Source organism: Mandrillus leucophaeus, unplaced genomic scaffold (genome assembly GCF_000951045.1).
Source record: "Mandrillus leucophaeus isolate KB7577 unplaced genomic scaffold, Mleu.le_1.0 Scaffold226, whole genome shotgun sequence".
Lineage (NCBI taxonomy): Eukaryota > Metazoa > Chordata > Mammalia > Primates > Cercopithecidae > Mandrillus > Mandrillus leucophaeus.
In genome coordinates, this window is record NW_012102321.1 from 2,606,149 (window position 1) to 2,631,480 (window position 25,332).

Below are 25,332 nucleotides of genomic sequence, written 5' to 3' on the forward strand. Positions count from 1 at the left end.
CTAACAGGAAATCTGAAATCATTTTAAAAGGCTCTAGGTCTTCTTAACCCAACTAAGAACTGCAGGCATTATGCAAATCACGCCATCTTAAGCTGAAGCAATGAAAACAACTTAGAAGACATCTTTTAGTATAGAAAAAAAGTGATATTCCACTTTCAGGAACACATGGATCAACATATCTCAATGACATTACTCTGAGCCAACAGAAGATAGTCTTTACATACCTAGTGTAAGACCTCAGGATTTGGCTATCACTGAACAAAGGACAAGGCTAGAAGACGCAATCAGCAGAAAAATACAAATAGATGTATCAGGATGAAAAGTATTTCCATAGTAGACAATATAATCACACTGAAAGCTGCACTAGAGATCACTGTCAAGGTAATTTCTAGCTTAAAAAATCAGTAATTGGGACAGGGGCGGTGGTTCACGCCTATAATCCCAGCACTTCTGGAGGCCGAGGTGGGTGATCACCAGGTCAGGAGTTTGAGACCAGTCTGGCCAATATAGTGAAACCCCGTCTCTACTAAAAATACAAAAAAATTAGCAAGGTGTGCTAGTGTGCACCTGTAATCCCAGTTACTCCGGAGACTGAGGCAGGAGTATCACCTGAGCCCAGCAGGCAGAGGTTGCAGTGAGCCAAGATCACACCATTGCATTCCAGTCCGGGTGACAGTGCAAGACTTCATCTCAAAAAAACAAAAAAAAAAACAGTAAACTGACCAGGCACAATGGCTCACACCTATAATCCCAACACTTTGGGAAGCTAAGGCAGGAGGATCACTGGAGCCCAGGAGTTTAAGTTTGAGACCAGCCTGGAAAACACAGTGAGACTTTATCTCTACAAAAAAAAAAAACAAACAAAAATAGCCAGGTATGGTGGTGCATGCCTGTAGTCCCAGCTACTTGGGAGGCTGACGTGGGAAGATCACTTGAACCAGGGAGATCAAGGCTGCAGTGAGCCATGATCGCATCACTGCATTCCGGCGGGTGACAGAGTAAGATGCTGTCTCAAAAAAAAAAAAAAAAAATCAGTAAATGTGACTTCACTGTTCATTAGATACATATATTTGAGAATATATAAGTCCAAGTGTGATGACTCACGCCTGTAGTCCCAGCACTTTGAGTGGCTGAGGCAGGAGGATCACTTGAAGCCAGGAGTTCGAGACCAGCCTAGCCAACATGGTGAAACCCCATCTGTACTAAAAACACAAAAATTAGCCGGGTGTAGTGGCGCATGCCTGTGATTCCAGCAACTACAGAGACTGAGGCAGGAGAATCGTCTAAACCTGGGAGGTGGATGCTGCAGTGAGCCGAGATTGCGCCACTGCACTCTAGCCTAGGCAACAGAGTGAGACTCTCTGTCTCAAAAAAAAAAAAAAAAAGAGAGAATATATATAATGCAGGGGATCACTTTCCAGCTTAAGCGGTAGTGTATTTTTATATTCCTTCCATACTAATATATAACTCTCTCTCACTAGAAATTCACAAAACAGAATCTCAAACTTGTGAACTAAGGAACGTTGCCTGAAAAATTTAGTAAGTACCAAAATCTTCAGAACACCAGATTCCTTTCTTATTTAACCACTCCAAAAGACTAAGTAGTTTTCCAAAGTTATGGCTACAGAAAAATCACAGTGATCTTTAGTGATCCTAGGGCAGCATCAATCCAAAATTGCAAGTTCAGGGGCAAAGGATTTTGCACTACAGGATGTGGTTTCCCTATTATCTAAACTAGGCCATCAAGTCTAGTCCTCAAGGTACCATGCCACTCAATATTTCTCTCTTTGTTCTTTCCCCAAGTTTTTTCTCCAAGTCTGTCATAAAACTTTAGCCACTTAGAAGAATCTGTCATTCTAGCAGAAAATCTTCAATTCCTTTAGCACCCCTTTCTGCTGTGTAATCCTCCAGTGATTTTCCTTCACACACACACACACACAAAAATTACAGTGAAGAGTAACACAGAAAAAACTATCGTAGCTAAGGCACTTTTAGAGCAGAGATAAAAAGTAAAACCATAGCTGAATACGTTCCAATTCATAATTTATTATAAACCACAATTCGAGGTAAAAATCAAACTGCCACCAAAGTACTAGCAGGTCAGAATCCAATACAAAAGTAGTCACCACACCCTAACGCTGAGCATATTAGTCTTTAAAATGAAGAACTGACCTTTTTGATATATAAACCCAATAGTGCCCTACTTCATGCCTACCAATACCTGAAAATTAATCTTTAGCTTATTATTCATTCTCAAAACACTCAGACTAAAGATTTCCTACAATATCCTAAGATAGTCAACAGGCAGAATTTTTCTGATATTCACAATTGGCTCTGACTAGTTATTTCTGATCATTTATCATTTATACTTAAGGATTCCCTATTCATGTCTCTACTCTCTAGTTCTAATCACTCCTCTCTCAAAAGTTCTATTCCATATATTCCTTCTCAAGTTCTTAATTTTTAATTGCCTCCCTAGTTCAGATTCTTTTCGCCCATTCACTCCCAACTCAGCAAGCATCACATCCAAATTTTTGCATCCCCTTCCCCCCAATATTCAACAAACCTGGGTTCCCGAGACCCATGGACTTTTTTCTCACTTCTGCCCCAAAAGCAGAAACGGCAGGGATGTATAACACTTACAGGGAGACCGAAAGGTGTTCGGAATTGCTCCCATTTTTGTTAAGCCTCACATCCAGTCTGTCATCTACATCAGCAGTTCCCAACCTTTATGGCATCAGGGACTGGTTTCATGGAAAACAATTTTTCCAGACCGAAGGAAGGTGGGAGGGATGGTTTCAGGATGAAACTGTTCCACCTCAGATCATCAGGCATCAGATTCTCATAAGGAGCACACAATGTGCGCTCACATCCCTTGCATGTGCAGTTCACAATCAGGTTTATACTCCTCTGAGAGTCTAATGCCCCCCACTGATATGACAGGAGACAGAGCACAGGCAGTAGTGCTCGCTCACCTGCCAGTCCCTCACCTCCTACTGTGCAGCCCAGTTCCTAACAGGCCACAGACTGGTACCAGTCCATGGCCCAGGGGTCCCTGATCTACATAATAATCTAAAAGTTTCATCAATTTTTAAATAAAACTTAAAAATAATAAAATACTAATAATTTATAGAGTCTATGTCACAACCCAAGAAGAAGAAAGCACTGTGGTATACAGTAGAGAGACTTGCTTACCACTAAGGTAGGTTTTCTGAGTAAATTAGTGCTAGCACACAATTTTGGGGATCGAAATATGTTTAAAATAAAAATCATTCCAAAGACTCACCCAAGAAATTAGGATACAGATGATCAATATTGTCCACAACATAGTTACACTTGGGACATCTATTATTGTCCTCCAAACTCTGATGAATACACTTGTAGCTATTAGTAGGGGGGAAAAAAAAGGCTTAATTAAATCAATGAAAAATTAATAAACTGGTCACAAAATAATGACTATTAGTCTTCTATTCCTCATTTTCAACATAAGTAATCTAACAAATTTATTTTTGTTTATATTTTTACATTATCAACAGGATATACAGGGCACTTACTGGGTGAACAGTACACAAAAGTTATTTCAAACTAAACTCAAATATCAAAGCTACTGTATACAAATTTAAAAAGCTGTACTCACTAAATTTTAAGTTTATGCAATTCAGATAGTTCATAACACCACCACAAAAGCAAATGCCTACAGCTCAGTTAAGCAAACAGACTATTCATGTTACTGGCATGCTAACACCCTTAATACTCAGCATTCACTCAAATAAAAAAGACAAACAGAAAACTCAACCAAAGACAAAAATCAGTCAATAAGCATGAGAAAACCACCATCTTCACTAGTCACAAAAAGCTGATTTAAAATTATATACTAGATTTTACCAATCAGGATGGAAAAATAAAATACTGCCAGTAAGGCACCACGGCTCACACTTGTAATCCCAACACTTTAGGAGGCAGAGGCAGGAAGATCACTTGAGGCCAAGAGTTCAAGACTAGCCTGGGCAACACAGCAAGACTCCATTACTAGAGAAAATGAAAAAATTAGCCAGGTGTGATGGCATGTGCAGCTAGTTGGGGGGCTGAGGCAGGAGGATCACCTGAGCCCAGGAGTTCAGGGCTACAGTGAGCCATGATTATGCCAGTGCACTCCAGCCTGAGTGACACAATGAGACCCTGTCTGAAAAAAAGAGAAAAAAAGACAAAAGAAAATACTGTCATAGTTAAAGAATACATGTGGCTATGAACAATCTCAAGTACTGTTACAGAAAATGTTAACCAGTACAACTTTCCTAGAAGCCAAGTTGCAGGAAAAATCTTAAGGTTTTACATCCCCTTTTGAATATTTTACTTCTAAGAATTTATCCTAAGGAAATATATATTTAGAAGGGTGTTTAATACAAGATTATATGTAAATAGCAAAATAAAATAGAAGCAACCCAGACACTAAGAAATTGACTAAATATATTTGTAAACATCAATCCAATGCAATGCTATACAGCCATCCAATATAAATTATTGTAACTTGTATGCCATAAAAATAATCTACTCATTGCTAGAAAACTGTGATTACAGAAAATTTTCCCTTTCTTACATTATATATTTCCATAATGTTAAATCTTTTACATTTGTGTACCTCTCTTTTAAAAAAAAAACTCAAGCATTTTTCACCCAAATCATGGAAAAGTATCAAACTGATATGAGAAAAAAAATGTCATTACACATACTGCTGAATAAAAATGACAATCTATAACACAGTGGATATAATATAACCCCATTTGTCTTAAAAATTATATATTTGTACATTTAAAATAAATTATAAAAGACAATCTTCGCAATGTTAACAGTATTTGTCTCTGGGTCATATAATTATGGGAAATGTTTTCTTTGTAGATGTCTTTAAGTCAGGTTTCTATAATAAATATTACTGGTAACACTCAGGAAAAAAATGATTTCTAAGAAATTACAAAGGCGATCTGTAAAGATCATTCCTACGGAGAAAGTACCTCTTTTATTATGTATCCAAATTACTATAAATTTGCTTGAGCTTTGTAAACGGAAGTTGATTTTTATATCCACTTACCTTCCCCCTCCACCTTAACAAAATACAAAATAAAACAAACAAAACAATAAAAACCTACATTCCCCAGGTTTTGCCCTTCTGGTTATCAACTACTTTCACATCTCACATTTGTTACTTTCAAGATAAGTAAAAAGGAGAAAGGTGTGAAGAATAAAAGTAACGGTGGTCTTTGGCAAATAACAGGGGCCTCAAGACTGAAGTAAATGCCAGGCACACAATGGACACGCAAATATCTACTGAACAAATGACCTGCACAATGTTCCAAAAACAGTATCATCACCTCTTGCAACTATGACAAGGCTAGAATTACCATAGTCACAAAATATGCTTCATAGATGACTGAAAATTTCCTATATGGAAACTTCACTGAGGAAATAACATACTAAATCTTTATTTTCATTTTTATTACAAGGAAGAAGTACAACATAGGCATGCAAATACAATAGGCTAAGAATCACAACATGTAGAAATTTATAGTCTGCTTAGGGAAAAAGGAAATGAGTTAACATTACCAGGAAATATATATACAAAATTTAACCCTTTTATAAAATCAGCAGCCTGGGCAACATGGCAAAACCCTGTCTCTACAAAAAAAAATAATAATAATAAATGCAAAACTTAGCTGGGCCTGGTTCTGTGTGGCCTACGGTTCTAGCCAATCAGGAGGCTGAGGTTGCAGTGGGCAGAGATTGCATCACTACACTCCAGCCTGAAGGACAAAGCGAGACTCTGTCTCAAAAACAAAAAAACAAACAAAAAAATCAGCAAGTTCAAACAAAGCAAGTTATAAAGGAGAGACTCTGAAAGGTAGTTAAAGATAAGAGACGGCTGGGAGCGGTGGCTCACACCTGTAAGTCCAGCACTATGGGAGGCCAAGGCGGACAGATCACCTGAGTTCAGGAGTTCAAGACCAGCCTGCCCAACATGGCGAAACCCCGTCTCTACTAAACATACAAAATATTAGCTGGGCGTGGTGGCAGGCACCTGTAATTCCAGCTACTCAGGAGGCTGAGGCAGGAGAATCACTTGAATCTGGGAGGCAGCGCTTACAATGAACCGAGATCACACCACTGTACTCCAGCCTGGGCGACAAGAGCAAAACTCCATCCCCACCCCCTGTCAAAAAAAAAAAAAAAGGTAAGAGACATGCCAGGCTGGGTAAGTCTGCTCACGCCAGTAATCCAAGCACTTTGTGAGGCCAAGGTGGGCAGATCACCTGAGGTCAGGAGTTTGAGACCAGCCTGGCCAACATGGTGAAACTCTTCTCTACTAAAAACACAAAAAATAGCTGGGCATGGTGGCAGGCGCCTGTAATCCCAGCTACTCAGGAGGTTAAGGCAGGGGAATCACTTGAACCTGGCAGGCCAAGGTTTCAGTGAGCTGAATTGCATCCCTGCACTCCAGCCTGGGAGACAAGGCGAGATTCTGTCTCAAAAAAAAAAATTTTTTTTTAGTTTTTTTTTTTAAAGTCAGGACCGGGTGCAGTGGCTCATGCCTGTAATCCCAGCACTTTGGGAGGCCAAGGTGGGCAGATCACTTGAGGTCAGGAGTTTGAGACCAGCCTGGGCAACATGGTGAAACCCCCATCTCTACTGAAAATACAAGAATTAGCCGGGCATGTTGGTGCGCGCCTGTAGTCCCAGCTACTCAGTAGGCCGAGGCAGCAGAACTGCTTGAACCCGGGAGGCATAGGTTGCAGTGAGCCAAGATCACACCACTGCACTCCATCCTGGGTGACGAAGTGAGACTCCATCTCAAGAAAAAAAAAAAAAATTAAATAATAAAGATAAGAGATGGGTTGACAGATAAGTAGAAGGAGAACATTATGGGTTTTCGCAAATAACTTTTCTTTAAAAATAAATGATAGAAAATGTGTAGATGACAAGAACAAGCTAAGTTGTTAAGTCAGAGAGGAGTTTGTTAGGCTGGGTGCAGTGGCTCATGCCTGTAATCTCAGCAATTTGAGAGACTGAGGCGGGAGGATTGCCTGAGCCCAGGCAATGGTTTGCAACCAGCTCAGGCAATGTGGTAAAACTCCAACTGTACAAAAATTTTAAAAATTAGCCATGCATGGTGGCAGTGTGTCCCCGTGATCCCAGCTACTCAGGAGGTTGAAACAGGAGGACTGCTTGAGCCCAAGAGGTTGAGACTGCAGGGAGCCATGTTTGCACCACTGCACTCCAGCCTGGTGACAGAGTGAAACCCTGTCTCAAAAAGCAGAAAAAAAAAATTTTGTCAATATACAAGAAATTATTCCAAAATCTAGTAGAAACTCCTCTTTTCTTTAGCATCCTAATCATATTCCACATCAATAGGCTTACTACACTATCTCTCACAGACAAGAAAAAAATGGGACATAGCTGGAAGTAACTGTTCTCAGTAACAATATAGTTCAAGTGATTTTTCTGCATTGCACTTGATAAAATCCATTTATATCGTAAAATTAAAGTACATCAAATTACATACCACTGTATACAACTTAAGTGACAAGATGCATCGAGTGTATCTTAGAGCATCTACTACTTCACTACCACCCCAGAGGAGATCTGCCTTAGTTTGAGAAATAGATACTATCTTATTCTTGTACTTATTTCTGTATGTGCCTATCAGCCCTTCTTCCATTTTATCATTAAATGCAAGGATTTGTTTTATCCTCTGTACCCTTAATGTTTAGCGCAATATTCTGTTAAAAGTATTCAAACTCAGTAAATGTTGAATGCATGAATGAAAAGATATAGTCAGGAAAGCAACATATGTCTGTCTGCTGCCTTCTGGGTCACATAAAACACCACTAGAAATTCTCAGTATTTCTTTCCCCAGTAACTAATTCATTCTCATTCATCTAATCTACTTGACCATCACCAGCATAATAAAGAGGTAAAAGGGATACGTATCTCAGGTCCACCTGAGAAATTTTCAGGCTACTCACACTGCAACTCTTAAAAATAATTATTTTAATTCTGCTGATATAAATGGGTGCCTATTTATTATGTATCTGCTAATAAAAAATGTGTATTTCTCTATAGATGTATACAGTTACGTTTCTTCTACTATGTATATACTTGCTAACAAATATAAATATCTTTTTATATCTATGTAAACAAGGATGAGTAGATATAAAAAACTGTAAGTAATCAGAAAATTCTAGAAAAAAGGACAAACTATAACAAGAACAGCCAGGACAAATTAGGACCAGTCATTACATCTAACAACTAGATGTAAAGAAAGACCAAGTATGGTGCAAGATGATGGATTAGCCAAGAGTCTCAAAAGGCAATCTGACACTCAGGTTTGATCACCTATGTGTTGGGAGACGACTACGCTGAAGGACCCCATTAACTGTAACTAATTTGTAATAAAGCAAAATAGTAAATCAGGGCTTGGTAGACATACGGTACAGGGCACAAGCTGGAGGCAAAAAAGGGGCAAAGACAAAGAGCCAATTTTATCTCTACATTATGTAAAAGTCAGATTTCTTATTATATCATTGTATTTCAGTTAGGCTATAGACACAGGTAACAGTAGGTTCTCAAGTGGGAATAAATAAAGTGAAAGAAGTTCCTGCTATATTGTCTCCAACTTGTTACTAGGAAAGACATTTTCATGTGGTCCAATTTGATTTAATGGTAATAATTTGGATGAGCTTTGAAGTGGTATACTGCTTGAATTCAGCTTACCAGCCAGAGTTTATATTACTAGAAAGTTGACACAAGAGGCTACGGTTGATGACTGAAGTTCCATAGCCCTCACATGTTAGGAAAGAGTAAACAATTATAAACTTTTGTTTTAAACAAAACTGCAAAAAAAAAAAAAAAAAATCACAGTATAGCAAGCCTGATATTGGAATTGACAGCCTCCAGTTTTATTAGTTCTGCCAACATTATGGCCTTTATCCTACTAAAACCTGCTCTCTGGTGGGTATCTTAAAACACGTTCTCATCAGGGTATAACATAAAAATGAAATTGTATTATAACGATCTAAGCCTAAATTGTTTTCAGAGAAGGAGGAAAAGCTATTTAAGAAAGCAATGGGGCTTTCCAACAATGACCTAAAGACAACATGAAGATTATAAATTTATTGAAAAGCCCCAGTCTGTCCACTTATAAGGTCAATCTGTAATTTATTCCACTTCACAACATAGTGAAGAAAGGTCACTGAACTGATTCAGGGCCTTTTTAAAAAAATGCCACAATGGATACGTAAGTTACAGGATACTCAGGAAAATTAAAAACCTCACTTCCCAATCTATTTCATATTTCAACACTTTTAAATCTATAAAAAGAGAAGGAACTGAAGGAGTAAAAAGAGAATAAGAATAAGAGGGCAGGAGCAGCGGACAGTAACTTGATAAAGGTTAGGTAAGTTTCAGAACCAGAAGTAGAATCCTAGTCTAACAATATCAAGAACTTGTTCTTTCAGTGCTAGATGAGTACTTCTTAAGGGAGGAAAATTTTGTCCCCCAAAGTGTATCTGCAATGTCTAGAGACATTTTTGGTTGTCACAACTGCAGAGATGGGCAAGGGTGGTACTGGATAGGGGTCAAGTACACTGCTAAACAATCTACAAAGCACAGTACAGTCACCTACGACAAAGAATTATCTGGTCTAATATGTCAATAGTCACAAGGTTGAGAAAGCCTACTCTAGATCACCTAATTTTCAGAATCATCAAAATCCAAATCTCTGAAAAAAAAAATATGGTTTCCTATGGAACGCTAAGATGCTAGGTCAATTTATGGACCAAAGAGAACACTACTGCCGAACAATGGCCTGAAAAGGCCAAGACCATACCTGTATCAGCCCCAAAGCAAGACCCACATGTCCAGAATTTCAAAGGCAATACAGAGCAGAAAGTGATTCATGAATCATAATAATGTCAATGATATACTAGAAAATAAAAAGTATTCAAGAAAGCAAGATGACTAAAAAAAAAAAAAAGTAAAAGGATTCTGAAAGAATACCTAATCATTCCTTTTACCTATGATAACCTCTGAGGAGGTAGGCAAGAAAAACTAGATAAAGGTAGACATCTGTATTTTATATTACATCTTCCTGTACAATGAGTTGTTTTTTAAAGCAAGAATATACATTGCTGTTATCATTTTAATACTTTATTTTATAAAAATATAGAAAATGCAAGCTAAGAAAGTGATTTGTATTTAAAGCTTTTTAAGTGACTAGCAGAGGGAATACACCTATCACTAAAGCATCATGCTTCAGATGAAACAAAAGATCTTACAGACAATCTGCCAGATATCACATCCAACTTCAGCATAAAATTATGGGCCTGATTTCAATATGAATTAGAATATAAGGAGTATTAGAACACAAGGAATACTAAGGCTAAAATAATATATCAACAGAATAGGTTTAAAAATAAGCAAAAATAAGTTAAAATGCACAGATTACACATCCATTAGGATGTCTACTATCAAAAAACAACAACAGAAAATAAGAGTTGGCAAGGATGTGGAGAAACTGGAACTCTTATGCACTATTGGTGAGAACATAAAATAGTGCAGCTCCTATAGAAAACAGTATGGTAGTTTCTCAAAAAATTAAAAACCAAATTACCACATGATACAGCAATTCCACTTCTGAGTATACACTCAAAAGACTAGAAAGCAGAGTCCCAAGGAGATGTTTGTATACCCATGTTCACAGCAGCATCATTCATAATAGCCAAAAGGTAGAAGAAGCCACCCTAGTGTCTACTGATAGATGAATAAATAAAATGTAGTCTACATATACAATGGAGTATTATTCAGCCTTACAAAGGAAAGAAATTCTGACACATGCTACAACACTGATAAACATTGAAGACATTATGCTAAGTGAAATAAGCTAGTCACAAAAAGACAAATACTTCTACTTATTGGAGGTATCTAGAATAATTAAATTCATAGAAACAGAAAGTAGAATGGTGGCTGCCAGGGGCTACGGGGAAGGGGAAATGGGGAATTGTTGTTTACTGAGTGCCAAGTTTCAGTTTTGCACAAAAAGTTCTAGAGATCAATTGTACAATAATATGAACATACTTAACACTACTGCACTGTTCACATAACTGTGGTTAAAATTATAAATTCCTCCAAGACTAAGAAACCAGAAAAAATACATATATAAAATATAAATTCGATATTATGTAAATCTTACAATTAAAAAAATGTTTAACATACGGGTTAATCTGGCATGATATAATGTAAAGCTAATATTGAGCAAAGTGTTAAAGAAAAGAACACAGAACTTTTTAACCCTCTATTTTTTTCCCATGACCTTCTTAGCCTGCTTTATGCGTTCTCCAACCTATCCCCACAAGTGAGTAACTAGTGCTTCATGGTTGGTCCTGATTGCCCAGCATCACTAAGAACAGCAGTGAAAAGTTCTTATTAACAATTAATAAATGCAGAAGTTTTCAAATCCATCGGTAAGGCCTATGCTAAATCTAAACATTTGACAGAAATTATGCACCAGCTGTTATGTTAACTGCCTTAAACTGCCATATCTACAAAGACATATGTCAAGAAAAAAAATATGATTATAAGATAATCAAAGTTGGTTTAAAACACATAACTTCTCATTGGCTACATTTACAGATAAGTTTTAAAATATCAAAAGATTATTTTACTCAGTAGAATTGTCTTACCAAAAGCTGTGGCCACATTTTGTCATGTATGCTTCTTCAATCATATCAAAGCAGATGGGGCTAAAAAGAAAAGAAAAATAATTGATTTTTTTTAAAGTAGAGTGATTACAAACTGGAAAAGGCTAGTAACAATACCAATGAAATCATATTTCAATATATAGTTTAGAGCTAAGTCTTCAAACATTCTATCAATAAGAGATGAAATTTCTATTGAACTAAACTTTAGGGGATTGTTGGTAAAATGACAATCAGGATGACCCTAAGGGCCACTGTGCTTCAAAATGAACTAAATGAGTAAATCAAAATGGTTCCAATATTTTAACTCGGCACATAATTTTTAATAGTACAATGTAGTCACCAGAGCCCTTAAGAAAGCTCTACTATCGTTTTCTACCATCACCTGCACTCAAAAGCACCTACCCAGATCTGCTAAATACTCTTTTCTTTCTATCCCAAATAAAGCTAATTCCTTGATGATAAATTTATAATTACAGTTTCAACAATGCTTGTAGGTAACGACAATAATCGTAACAACTTATTAGCTATTTAAATAAAACAAACTATACACATTAAACCCACAACATATATTAACTCATTTAATAGTTTCAACAACAAAGTGAAATAGGTACCAATTACTAGGCACAGATGAGGGAACAGAAGCAGAGAGCTGTTAAAGTCACACAGCTAAGAAGTAACAAAGTCAAAATTCAAATTCAGGTCTATGTTCTCAACCACTTGTTCTACACTACTTTCTGATACTTTAAACACCAATTATAATCCTCTTCTCCCCTCTTTTCCTATAAAGAACAAAAAACAGAATACTCAAAATCCCACCCTTTTCTGTACTTAGGATTGGCTATATGGCATCATTCTGGCCAATGAAATATAGTCATCAGTTTCTAAGGGGCCACCATCTATGAGAACAAAAATGCAAAACCTTGTAAAAAGACATTTCCTTTTATCCTTCCCTTTTCTTCCTTACTAAAATTCTGATGCAGTGTTCAGAGATACAACAGCCATCTTCTGACCATGAAGATAAAAACCTTAAGCTAGGAAGATAGGAGGATACTGGTTCCTGGATGAAATCCTTGAGCAGCTGCATCAGCTTTGGATTGCCTCCGCTGGACTTCACATTACATGAGAAAGTAAATCTTCACTTGCTTAAGTCAATATTTATCAAGTTTTCTCTTACTGGCATACAAATCCAAATCCTTATGGATGATACAATGATACTTAAAACTGTAACTGAAAATACACTCACTCCTTCAAGAAAAACTTCTTGGGCATAAACACCATCCTTTAGAATATAGGAATGTAAAGTCTAATGGCAGACTCAAATATATTATAGATATTACAACACAATGTGAAAATATATACAATATATACAATAATGATAAACATAATAATAGGAGGACACACTGGCTATAAAGGGACCCACAGGAAAGAAAACTGAGATTTGGGGGTCAGAGCAGGAGGAAGGGCAAAAGAACAAACCAATCAATTCACTGACTATATCAGGAGCTGTTTAATAGAAAACAATACATACCTAATTGTTAGCATTTTGAGAAAGGGGTATTTTAATGTTTGAGGATCCTTCAAGTATGTCACTGCTAAGACACACAACACCTCTATGCAAATTTTTAAAAGGCACTCTCACAGCCTGAGCAATATACTGAGACCTCATCTCTACAATAAAATAAAATAAAATAAAATAAACAGCAAGCATAGGAGCACACACCTGTAGCCCCAGCTACTCTAGCTAGTCCCAGCTCCTCGGGAAGCTGAGGTGGGAAGATCACTTGAACACAGCAGGCGAAGCTGCAGTGAACAGAGACTGTGCCACTGCACTCCAGCCCAGGTGACAGAGCAAGACCCTATCTCAAAAAGAAAAGAGAAAAAAAAAAGCGCACCTCAGAGAACTAAGGAATGTGTTAAAGACTTTGGCTTTTAAATTGAGTAAAACAGCAATTCACTGGTGGATTTGGAAAAGAGAAGTGATGTGATTTGATACAGTGATGAACCAGATCATTCTACCTACTACGCTGAAAAGAAGACTAAAGGGAAGCCAAGTGTAGAAATGGTTACGGAAGCTATCATAATCCAAGTGAGAAACGGTGCTGAAATGGACTATGGTGGTAGCAGTTGGGCTGATGAGAAGTGGTCAGATTCTATATATATTTTGAAGGTAGAACTACGGTTTGCTGAGAGATGTTGGGTATGAGACAAAAATCAGTGAAACTTTCTGGGCTGAAAACTGGAAGAAATGACTACAGGTTTACTTCGCACAGAGCTCCATCATCTATTAGTTTATTTAAAAAGAAAAAAAAGCAGGAGTATTGTATGTGTCATGTCACATAATGTATTCCACTAATACTAAAACTTACAGTACCCAAAAATTACTATCAAATCAGTTAAAGCCAATAGCTTTTAAGAAATGTATTCTGAATAACTAGTGAATTAAAGGTCTCCACTCTTTTTCTGAGACAGTGTCTCACTCTGTCACCCAGACTGGAGTGCACTGGCATGATCATGACTCACTGCAACTTCGACCTCTTGGGCTCAGTACTTCTCTCTTGCCTCAGCCTCTCAAGTAGCTGGGACAACCGGTGCATACCACCACATATAGCTCATATATATGCACTGACATATGTGTATATTATACACACATTATATATGTGTATGTATATTATATACATATTATATATGTATATATGTGTGTTTTTATATATATACAGTAGACACAGGATCTCCTTGTGTTGCTCAGGCTGCTCTCAAACTCCTGGGCTGGAGCAATTCTCCCACTGTGGCCTCCCAAAGTGTTGGGATTATAGGCATGAGCCACTATTCCTGGCTGAAATACTGGCTTTTTAACCACAGTTCAAGGCCACAGCTTTCAAGAAAAGTGAAATTAATCCTAGCTATGCCATCTACAGTTTTGTGACTTTGAGCAAGTAGTTTAATCTCTCTAATTGTAATTCCTTATTTGTATAACAGGGATGATATTTACATCATAGAATCATTACACAGATTAACAAGATATCTATGAGGTGCTAAATACCATGCCTGGCACACAACATTCAATAAGTGGCAGAATACACCAAAAAGAGAAAATACGGGAAAATATACATCAGTAATAGGCCTGGTGCTATGGTCTGATATTTGCGTCCCCCCAAATTTCATATGTTGAAATCTTAACCCTCAAGGTGATGTTAAAACATGGGCCTTTGGGAGATTTTTAGGTCATGAGGGCAGAACTCTCATGAATGGGATTAGTGCCCTTACAAAAGAGGTCTAAAGGAATTTTATCCCCTCTTCCTCCATGACATCAGGCAGATCCAGAGAGTAGGCACTGTCTGTGGATCAGGAATTTAGCCCTCATCAGACATAAAAACCTCCCTATGCCTTCATCTGAATTTCCCAGCCTCCACAAACATGAGAAATAAAGTTCTGCTGTTTTTAAGTTACCTATTTTACGGCATTTTGTTATAGCAGCCTGCACAGACTACAATACTTAGGAAGGGTACTATCCACCCAAGCCAAAAACTTGAAAGAATTCCTATCAAAAATAGGTAGAAGAGAATACAAGAAGGGTTGGCCAATTACTCCCCTTCCCAAGAAAGGGATGAAAAAATCTCAGAAACTACAGAAATGAAGAGAAGATCCTAATGAAATACCATTAATTCTTTCCAATTTTGAAGAACAAGAATACACCAACAGCAGGTTAAGGGAAAAACTTATCCATTTCGAACCATCCATTTAGAAAAACAATCCATTCAGGACCCCTGTAACACTGTCAATCAAAAGCATTCAAGGAGGATGGGCAACCCTGCACTGAGCGAGTCTGTTGGCAGCTCACTTTTTCAACACCATGTGCTCACTTCATATCTCTGTGTCACATTTTGGTAATTCTCACAATATTTCAAACTTTTTCATTATTATTATACCTGTATAATTATCTGCGATCAGTGGTCTTTGATGTTACTACTGTAACTGTTTTGGGGAGCCACAAATTGCACCCATATTAGATGGCAAACCTCATTGTGTTCTTACTCCTCCACTAACCTGCTATTGCCCTTCTCTCTTCCTCTCCTCAGGCCACTGCATTCCAGCCTAAGTGACAGACACAGACAGACACACACACACACACACACACACAGAACAGAGCATCCAAGAGCTGTGACATATGTGAAATGTTCTAACATACATGTAATTGAAGTCATAGACGGCAGAGAAAGAGTTAGGAAAAAAAATGTAGAGACGTAACTGAAATCATTTTTAAAATAACAAAAGACATCAAACCACAGATCTAAGAAACTCAGAAATCCCTAAATAGGGATTTCAAAATTAAGAAAATATCCCTAACACATACAATGCACTTAAACTGTTAAAACCAAAAATAAAAAGAAAATCTTGAAGGCAGCCCAAGAAAGACACATTACACACAGAGGAATAAAGATAAAAACAGAAGCAGACTTCTCATCAGAAACCATACTAGCCAAAAGACAATGTAGCAGGCACTGTCTAATTGAGAATTTTTCCTTTCAGTTATTTTATTATTGTCATTGCATTTATTTATTTCAGTCCGTTTTGAAATATTAGATTATAATTGTCATTTGTTTTGGTCATATTTTTCTGGCTTGCTTTCATTGTTTCTAGGGACTATGTCACATTTCTTTTTCTGTTGGGAACTCTTAGTTTCTCATTGTTTAGTGAGAAACAAAAATACTTCTTTAAAATACTAAAAGAAAAAACTTTCAACTCAGAATTTTATACTCAACTTTCAAAATGAAGGCAAATAAACTCATTTTCAAACAAACACAAATTTAAGAGAATTCACTGCCCACAGACCTGTACTACAAGATACATAAACGTAAATCCTGCAAGCAGAAGGAATATGAAGACAGACAGAAACTAGGATGCACACAAAGAAATAAAGAGCTCTAAAAATAGTAATGATGAACATAAATTCAAAACACATTTATCTTTCATCACTAAAAAATGAGAAACAAAGGTTCCCAATGAACAAAAAAACATAATACTGTCCCTAGAAACAATGAAAGCCAGAAAAATATGACCAAAACAAATGACAATCATAATCTAATATTTCAAAATGGACTGAAAGAAATAAATACAACAATAAGTAAAACACTGAAAGAAAAAATTCTCAATTAGAAAACTTTAGGAAACTTTTGTTCCGAAGGAAGAATTACTTTAAAAGGGAGGTTAAAAAAAAATCAGAAAAGAATTAGAATGAAGAAGAAAGGAACACAAGAGTAAATAAGCAGAATGGATAATGATTTCAGAGGGGGAAAAAAAAAAAGATGGCTACTGTAGGCATCTGACTTTACAACTCCCACCACAAAACTTTAAATGCAACAAAAAACTGAGTATCCTTCAAACTACTGGAGGGTGAATATCCGTCATCCAAAATGGCTGAGACCAGAAGTGTTTCAGATTTGGATCTGTTCGCATTTTGAAATATTTGCATTTATATTCTTACTGGTTCAGCATCCCTCATCTAAAAATTTAAAACCCAAAATGCCCCAATAAGCATTTTCTTTGCGAGTCGTGTGGGGACTCAAAAAGGTTCAGATTTTGGAGCATTTCAAATTTCAGATTTTTGGATTAGGGACACTCAACCTGTATTAGTAGAGATTATTTTTAACTTTTATCTCTTGTCGCTGTTAATTAAAATCGTGTTCTTCAAGCAATTGAATGCTATGAAGAAGAAATTTTTATACCAATTGCCAGAAGGACAGATATACTGCACAACATTAAGCTTGCCAAAAGATAATGTATGTCACTTGGGACATTAAAAAAAAATGCAGAACAGATCCAGATACAGAAAATTATTTCACGTACCTAATATGCATTTATACAACATATTATCTCAGTTAATCAAGGGTCATATTACAATCAGGCCCAAATAATCGTTAATCAGTGGTCTATTTGTGATTCCCTTTCATATGCATTATTTCCTTCAAAAGCAGCATCCAAACTTATTAAGTGAATTTAATAAGTACTTACAAAGTACCATCTTAGAACTGTCTAACAAACTAACATGTACATAGTTCAATACATGTATATTTTGGTACAAATGCTAACTCCATTTTGCTTTCATAAAATGTGTCAACTGTCCCATAGTAGTACTAGCTCCAACTAAAAAAAAAAAAAAAATTCAATCTTTCAAAGGTTAAATACTAAAAAATAATAATAATATTACCAAAATAATCAGAGCCAGGCACAATCTAGAGTCATTCAGGAAAACAAGCAGTAGTTACATCTTACATAAACAGGACCACAGGAACACTTTCGTATTTTGATACCAAATGCCAAACTCTAGCAAATAACCACCTGATTCTTTGAGATTTTATAATTTATAATGCCTTTTTACATGCATTATATAACCTAAACCTCATAATTTCATGGAATATTACTATATCCCAATTTATACATGAAAAAACAGACTCCAAAACAATAAATTATTTGTCCAAAGTTAAATCTCAAGGTCTTAAATTACAAGCCCAATGTTCTTTCTATCTTGCTATAATCTCAGAAGAGTAAATAATAGTAATATGCATCCTTGTGATTATGAAAATCAAAACCACAGCTATCAGCACATAGAAGACCTTGGAAAAATTATTTTAAATACACTCAAATTTATATACAACTTCAAAAAATGAAAGACACCCGGCAAAAGGACTATGGTAATGTTTCTTCCTTCCTCACAAAATTTTCAAAACTTGAAATTTCTCTAGCTTCTTTTCCCTTTAATTCCTTAATTTTTCCTTTACTTCCTTCAAAAGCAGCATCCAAATTCAACCGGCCCCAAGTATATTCAGGACTGAAAGAAACAAAAGTAAGTAAAAAGGAAAAAAAAAAAATCTCAAACTCTTCTTTATACCTATAATGATAACGCTAGATCCTCTGAACCAAATTTCACAGGCAGTAGTTAAGTTCCAGTCTATGTCCCATCATCTCACTCTTTCCCAGTTCCATTTGCTGTGATAAAAAGCCTTAAAAAACTTAAACCTACATTTTTTCAAAAGCAGAGATTAAACTTATTTGATATTTTGTAAAGTGATTCCTCCCTAATCTGTCTCCATCAAGACCTGTGTTTAACATTGCCTTAAGTCGCAGGCTCCATGAATAAGAAGAAGAGAGGTAAGGAAGCAAAAGAATAGCATAGCGGCAATCATGTTAAGCCTCTGTAATTTAACAATAAAATATTTTTTTAAATAAGGATTCTAAGTAACTATGCACTAGCTTCAGGGTCAGACCTTCGAAAAGGATGAGACCACAAGGGACTAGGAAAGAAAGGACCCCATGATTAACACAAGTAATAGGCATGAAAAGATAATGCAAGTGAGCCAATTTCTGGTATCCGTAACGGAACAGTAAGATTGAATCAGGGAGCTACTTCATGGCCAAGAAGTATCTCTAATGATTCCTCTTACCCCAATACGTTCTTAATCTCTTCCTGGACTTTATTCCATTCACACACTCCCAAGGCTCCCACCCAAACAGAGAATCGGTTCTAATTACCACCAAAGGTTTACAGTTACAGAAGATTTAATTCGTCTTGTAGTCACAAGTTAGGTACAGATGAAACAATCAGGAGATTCCTCTCAGAGTAAACCGCAAGTAACAACAGTACCAGGCCTCAAACACAGATACAGATCTTCACTAGTGCTCTACCATTAATATGACTAATATTTTTCTGCTTCTCAAGACTACCAGCTTACAATATATAGCCCCTTCAGCACCAACACTACACCAAGAACTTTAGGCCAACTCAAGTGTTTCTCATTTTATTTCCAATTTCTAAAACACAAAATATAATTGGCCAAAATATCTTTCAAGCCAATTCCAGTAAGATGTAATTGCTATGCTTGGTCACACTTCAGAAGAGTACCCAATCACAGGCCAATCAACTGGGGAAGATACTAAGTTCACACAGAAGAAAAACAGATGCCTACATAGGAGGAGCTATAAAAACAGAAATTTCTATTACAATATAAGAAAATATGAACAGGGTACCATGTGTAATACATTTCATTAGATAGTATCCCCATCCCATTATTCAGGGGTCAAAGAAATCTCCAAAATCCGCGGGAAACGTGTTCCTTGTATCGCTAACTTGATTTTTAAGATTAACTTTTTAAAAACGTTGTTTCAGAAGTTAAGTTTTATTTCACAAATACGGTGCTGAATTTAAAAGATAGTACCAATTAAACTAGTCTTCTACTCTTGAAAAAAAAAAACCGAACACTGTATATTGCATATACCACTACATGAAATGGATTCAAATAGTGAAAATCCGGATGACAACTTTCCCTTAACTTCCCTTTGGCTACCAAAAAGCATACTTATGTCTGACTCAAGTTAATTATTAAAGATGAAAACACAACCTTTAAAGAGTAATAAAAGAATGGCCAACAAGCACTTGAAAAGATGGTTAACCTCACTAGTGAAAAGGGGAATGTAAATCAAAACCACAATGAATAACCACTTCACACCCATTAAGTTGGCTATTATCAAAAAGGAAAATAATATGTTGACAAGAGGTAGAGAAATTAGAACCCTTATACATTGCTAGTAGGAAAAAAAAGTAATGCAGCTACTATGGAAAACTGTTCGGCAGTTACTCAGAAAGTAAAATACAATTACATATCACCTAGCCATTACACTGTGGGTAAATGCCCCAGAGACTAGAAAACATATGTTCAAACAAAAATTCATACACAAATGTTCACAGGAACATTATTCATAATAGACAAAAAGTGGCAACAGCCCAAATGTTATTTAATAATATTCCCATGTAATGGAATATTACTCAACCATAAAAAAGGATGAAGTGCTGATACATGTTACAACATGGATGAGCCTTAGAAACATGTTAAATGAAAGACATATGATACAAAAGACCATATATTAGACGATTACATTTATATGAAGTGTCTAGAATAGGTAAATCCATAAAGACAGAAAGTAAATTAGTGATTGCTAAGGTAACAGGAAAAGGAAAGTGACTGCTTAATGGGTACAGACTTTCTTTAGGGGCTGATAAAAATGTTCTGAAAGTAGTGGTTATGGTTGTGAAACACTGCCAACTGTACTAAAAACACAACTGTACACTTTAAAACCGTGTATTTCAGAGTTGTGTGAATTTTACCTCACTTCTTTAAACAAAAGGAAGAGAGAATTAACACTTCTGACAACAAGGGAATAAGTAGCAGAATGGATCCTATAGAATGGAAATACACTATTGCAAAATTTTTACATTGTATATGAAATAATATTATTTGAAGGTAGAACACGAAAAGTTTAAAAATGAGTATTGTAAATCTCAGAGCAACCACTTCCCCCCACCAAACACACAGAATCATTAATAAGCAAACAGTGGAAATAAAATGGCAATCTTAAAAATATCCAATTAATCCCAAAAACAAAAAAGCAACAAAAAAAGAAAAACGAAATAGAAGAGACAAATAGAAAACAAAGAGCAAACAAGACAGTACACACAAAACCAAGCACATCATAATTATGTTAAAATGTAAACAGTCCAGCTAATCCAACTAAAAGGCAGATTGTCGGCTGGGCACCGTAGCTCACGCCTGTAATCTCAGAACCTTGGGAAGCTGAGGGAGGTGGATCACGAGGTCAGGAGATCGAGACCATCCTGGCCAACATGGTGAAACCCCGTCTTTATTAAAAATACAAAAATTATCTGGGCATGGTGGCATGTGCCTGTAATCCCAGCTATTTGGAAGGCTGAAGCAGGAGAATCACTTGAACCCAGGAGGTCGAGGTTGCAGTGAGCGGAGACAACACCACTGCACTCCAGCTTGGTGACAGAGCAAGACTCTGTCTGAAACAACAACAACAACAAAGGCAGATTGTCATACTAAATAAAAAGGAAGACTGAACTATACTCTGGGTACAAGAAATCCACTTTAAATATTACAACACATACATAATAGACATGAAGAATAAAAACATACCATGTAAACACTTATGAAAAGAAAGCTAGGTCAGGTCAGTGGCTCACACCTGTAATTCCACTTTGGGAGGCCAACGCAGGAGAATCGCTTGAGCCCAGGAGTTTGAAATCAGCTGGGCACCATGGCGAAACCCTGTCTCTAAAAAATAAAATTAAAAAAAAAAAATCAACCAGATGTGGTGGCCCACGCCTGTGTTCTCAGCTTCTCAGGAGGCTGAGGTGCGAGGACCACTTGAGCTTGGGAGGTTGAGCCTGCAGTGAGCTGTGATCACGCCACTGCACTCCAGCCTGTGTGACAGAGTGAGACCCTGTCTCAAAGAAGAGAAGAGAAAAAGGAGAGGAGAGGAGAGAAAGAGAAAGAGGGAGAGGAGAGGAAAAGAGGAAGGGAGAGAGGGAGGGAAGGGAGGAAGGAAGTTGAAGAGGCTATATTAACATCAAAGTAGATTTCAGAACAAGGAATATTACCAGGAATATAGAGTGACATTTCAAAATGATAAGGAGATCAATTCGCCAACTCTAAATCTGTGTAATCTTCAAAATACATGAAGTAAAAGCTGAGAGAGCTAAAAGGAGACATAGCCAAATCTAGTTAGCACTGGAGGCGATTGAAGAACATGTTAATTGACAGTACAAGTATACAGAAAATGAACAGGAGTATACAGAACTTAAATAACACATCAACCAACTTTACTATTTGACATGTATAGAACACCCCAGCCTACACATGGCAGAATACTCACTTTTTTCAAGTGCATATGGACCATTAGTGAAGATAAAGCTTATGGTGGACCATGAAACGAGTCTCAATAAATTCAAAAGGACTAAAATCATACAAACTATATTACCTGAACCAAGTTGGATTATATCACAAATCAGACATAGAATTTTCGTGTAGAAATTAAACAACTGCAGCCATAGAAAAGAATGAAATCATGTCCTTTGTAGCAACATGGTTGCAGCTGGAGTCCATTATCCTAAACGGATTAACACAAAAACAGAAAACCAAACACCGCATGTTCTCACTTCTAAGTAGGAGCTACACATTGGGTACACACAGACACAAAGACAGGAACAAGAAACACTGAGGATTCCAAAATCGGGGAGGGAGGGGGTTAAGAGCTGAAAAACCACCTATTGGGTACTACATCCACTACTTGGGCGACAGGATCACTAGCATCATGCAACATACCCATGTAACAAACCTGCATATGTACAAGCAAAATAAACAACACACTTCTGAATAATCCATGTTTCAAATAAGAAATCACAAGGGAAATGAGAAATATTATGAACTGCTTGAAAATTTGGAGATACAGCTAAAGTAGGGATTAGAAAGGGAAATTGGTAAGATTAAGTGCTGTTATTGAAAAGAGGGCCAAAAATCAATGATCTAAGCTTTCGTACTAAGAAACCAGAAAAGACAACATGAAACTCCAAGTAAGCAGAAGAAATTTAAAAAGTAAAACTGAAAATTGGTGGAATAGAAAATGAACAAACTATACAGAAAATCAATAATATGAAAGTTGATCATTTGAAAAGAGTTAAACAAAACTAATAATCCTCTAGCTAAACTGTTCAAGGAAAACAGAAACACAAGAACACAAATTATCAATATCAGGAATGAAAGACGTGACACCATTAACAAATCCAAGATACTAAAAGAATAAGGGATATATTATTACTATGCCAGTAAATTCAGCAACATGGGAGTTATGAAGAAACTCTTAAACTACTAACGTTCATGAAATATAGAACCTGAGTAGTGTCTATTAAAGAAATTGAATTCGTAATTAAAAACCTTCCCACAAAGGGAAGGCGTGAAATCATACAAAATATATGAAGGTCTAAAACTATGGCTTCACTAGAAAGTTCCATCAACCACTTAAGGAAAAACACCAATTTCATACACACTCTTTCAGAAAATAGAAGGGAAACATTTCTTACCTTCTTTTAGAAGCCAGCACTGGCCAGGCACAGTGGCTCATGCCTATAGTCCCAGCACTTTGAGAGGTCAAAGCATGGGAAGATCACTTGAGACCAGGAGCTCAAGACCAGCCAGGGCAACACAGTGAGACTCCTGTCTCTACGCAAAAAAAAAAAAAAAAAGAAAAAGAAAAAGAAAAAAAGAAGAAAGAAAGAGTGAAACCGGCAGAAGGGAAGGAGGGAGGGAGGGAGGGAAAGAACAAGTGAAACCAGCAATAATACCTATGTTATGGGTTAAATTGTATTTCCACCCCTCACAAAAGAAAAGCCCTATTTTATAACTCCCAGTATCTCAGATTTTGCATTTGAAAATAAGGCCTTTAAAGAGATAATCAACGTAAAATACAGTCATATTGGTGGGCCCTAATCCAATACAAGCAGGATTCTTCTAAGACACAGGCAACACGCAGACTGAGGGGTGACAATGTTATGACACAACAAAAAGTGGCCCAACCTAGGCAAGATGGCAAGACCCTCATCTCTATTAAAAAATTATAAAAATTATCCAGGTGTGGTGACACGTGCCTGTAGAGCCAACCACTAGGAAGATGAGGGAGGAGGATCCCTTGGGCCCAGGAGTTTGAGGATGCAGTGAGCAGTGACGGTGCCACTGTACTCCAGCTTGGGTGACACAGCAAGACCACCTCTTTTAAAAAAAAAAAAAGAAAGGAAACAGGCCTCCGAAGAAACCGAAATCTGCCTACACATAGTTTTGTACTTCTAGCCTCCAGACCTATGAGAAAATAAATTTCTATTTATTTCTATTTCTATTTACCGATGAGAAAACAAATAAATTTAAGCCACCTAATCTGTGGTATTTTGTTATGGCAGCCAAAGCAAACCAATACAGTGTGATATGAAAACTAGAAATAAATTAAAAGAAAATCACAGACCAGTATCCCTCACTAATAAAGGTCCAAAAAATCCTTTTAAACAATTACCCAATCAAACAAATCCATTAATGTATGTTTTTTAAATAGGGCATATAAATTTAAAAGATGTAAAAATATATTTATATACAGATAACATGGATCTTTTTCTTATAAATTCTACAGGTTCTACCAAAAAACTATTAGAACTAGTAAGTAAACTTAAAATTTCATAAAATACAAGGACAACATAAAAAATAGTGTATTTCCATACTAGCAACAATTAGAAGTTGAAATTAAAAGAACAACATTTAGAACACCATCAAAAACATAAAATACTTAGGGATAAATTTTAAAAATATGGTGAAAAACCCAAACTGAAAAGTATAAAACACTTCTAAGAGAAATTAAAGAAGACCTAAATAATTGGAGAAATATACTATGTTCATGGCTCAAAAGACTCGATAATGTTAAGATGTCATCTTCCCAAATTAAATCACAGATTCAAAGTAACCAAAATTAAAATCCTACATCCTTTTTTGTAGAAATTGGCAAGATAATCCTAAGATTTATGTGGAAATGTAAAGAACCTAAATAACCAAAACAACTTTGAAATAAAGGATGAAAATTACACTACATGATTTCAAGATGTACTATAATGATACCATAATCAAAACAGTATGGCACTCATGTAGGGATAAACATATATATACCAATGGGACAGAATAAAAATTGCAGAAATAAACTC

General features: G+C 36.4%; 1 protein-coding gene across 11 annotated transcripts in view; it reads right to left on the reverse strand.

Moving 5' to 3' along the window:
* The window catches only part of RFWD2 (ring finger and WD repeat domain 2, E3 ubiquitin protein ligase), a 256,292-nt gene that overhangs the window by 222,140 nt on the left and 8,820 nt on the right, over positions 1–25,332 (reverse strand). For all 11 annotated transcript variants that reach the window (XM_011981442.1, XM_011981440.1, XM_011981435.1 and 8 more), the window contains exons 2-3: positions 11,730–11,789; positions 3,287–3,384 (exon numbers count right to left, since the gene is read on the reverse strand). In XM_011981442.1, the coding sequence (XP_011836832.1) occupies positions 3,287–3,328 (42 nt within the window). In that variant the 5' untranslated portion in view covers positions 3,329–3,384; positions 11,730–11,789. The remainder of the gene's footprint in view (positions 1–3,286; positions 3,385–11,729; positions 11,790–25,332) is intronic.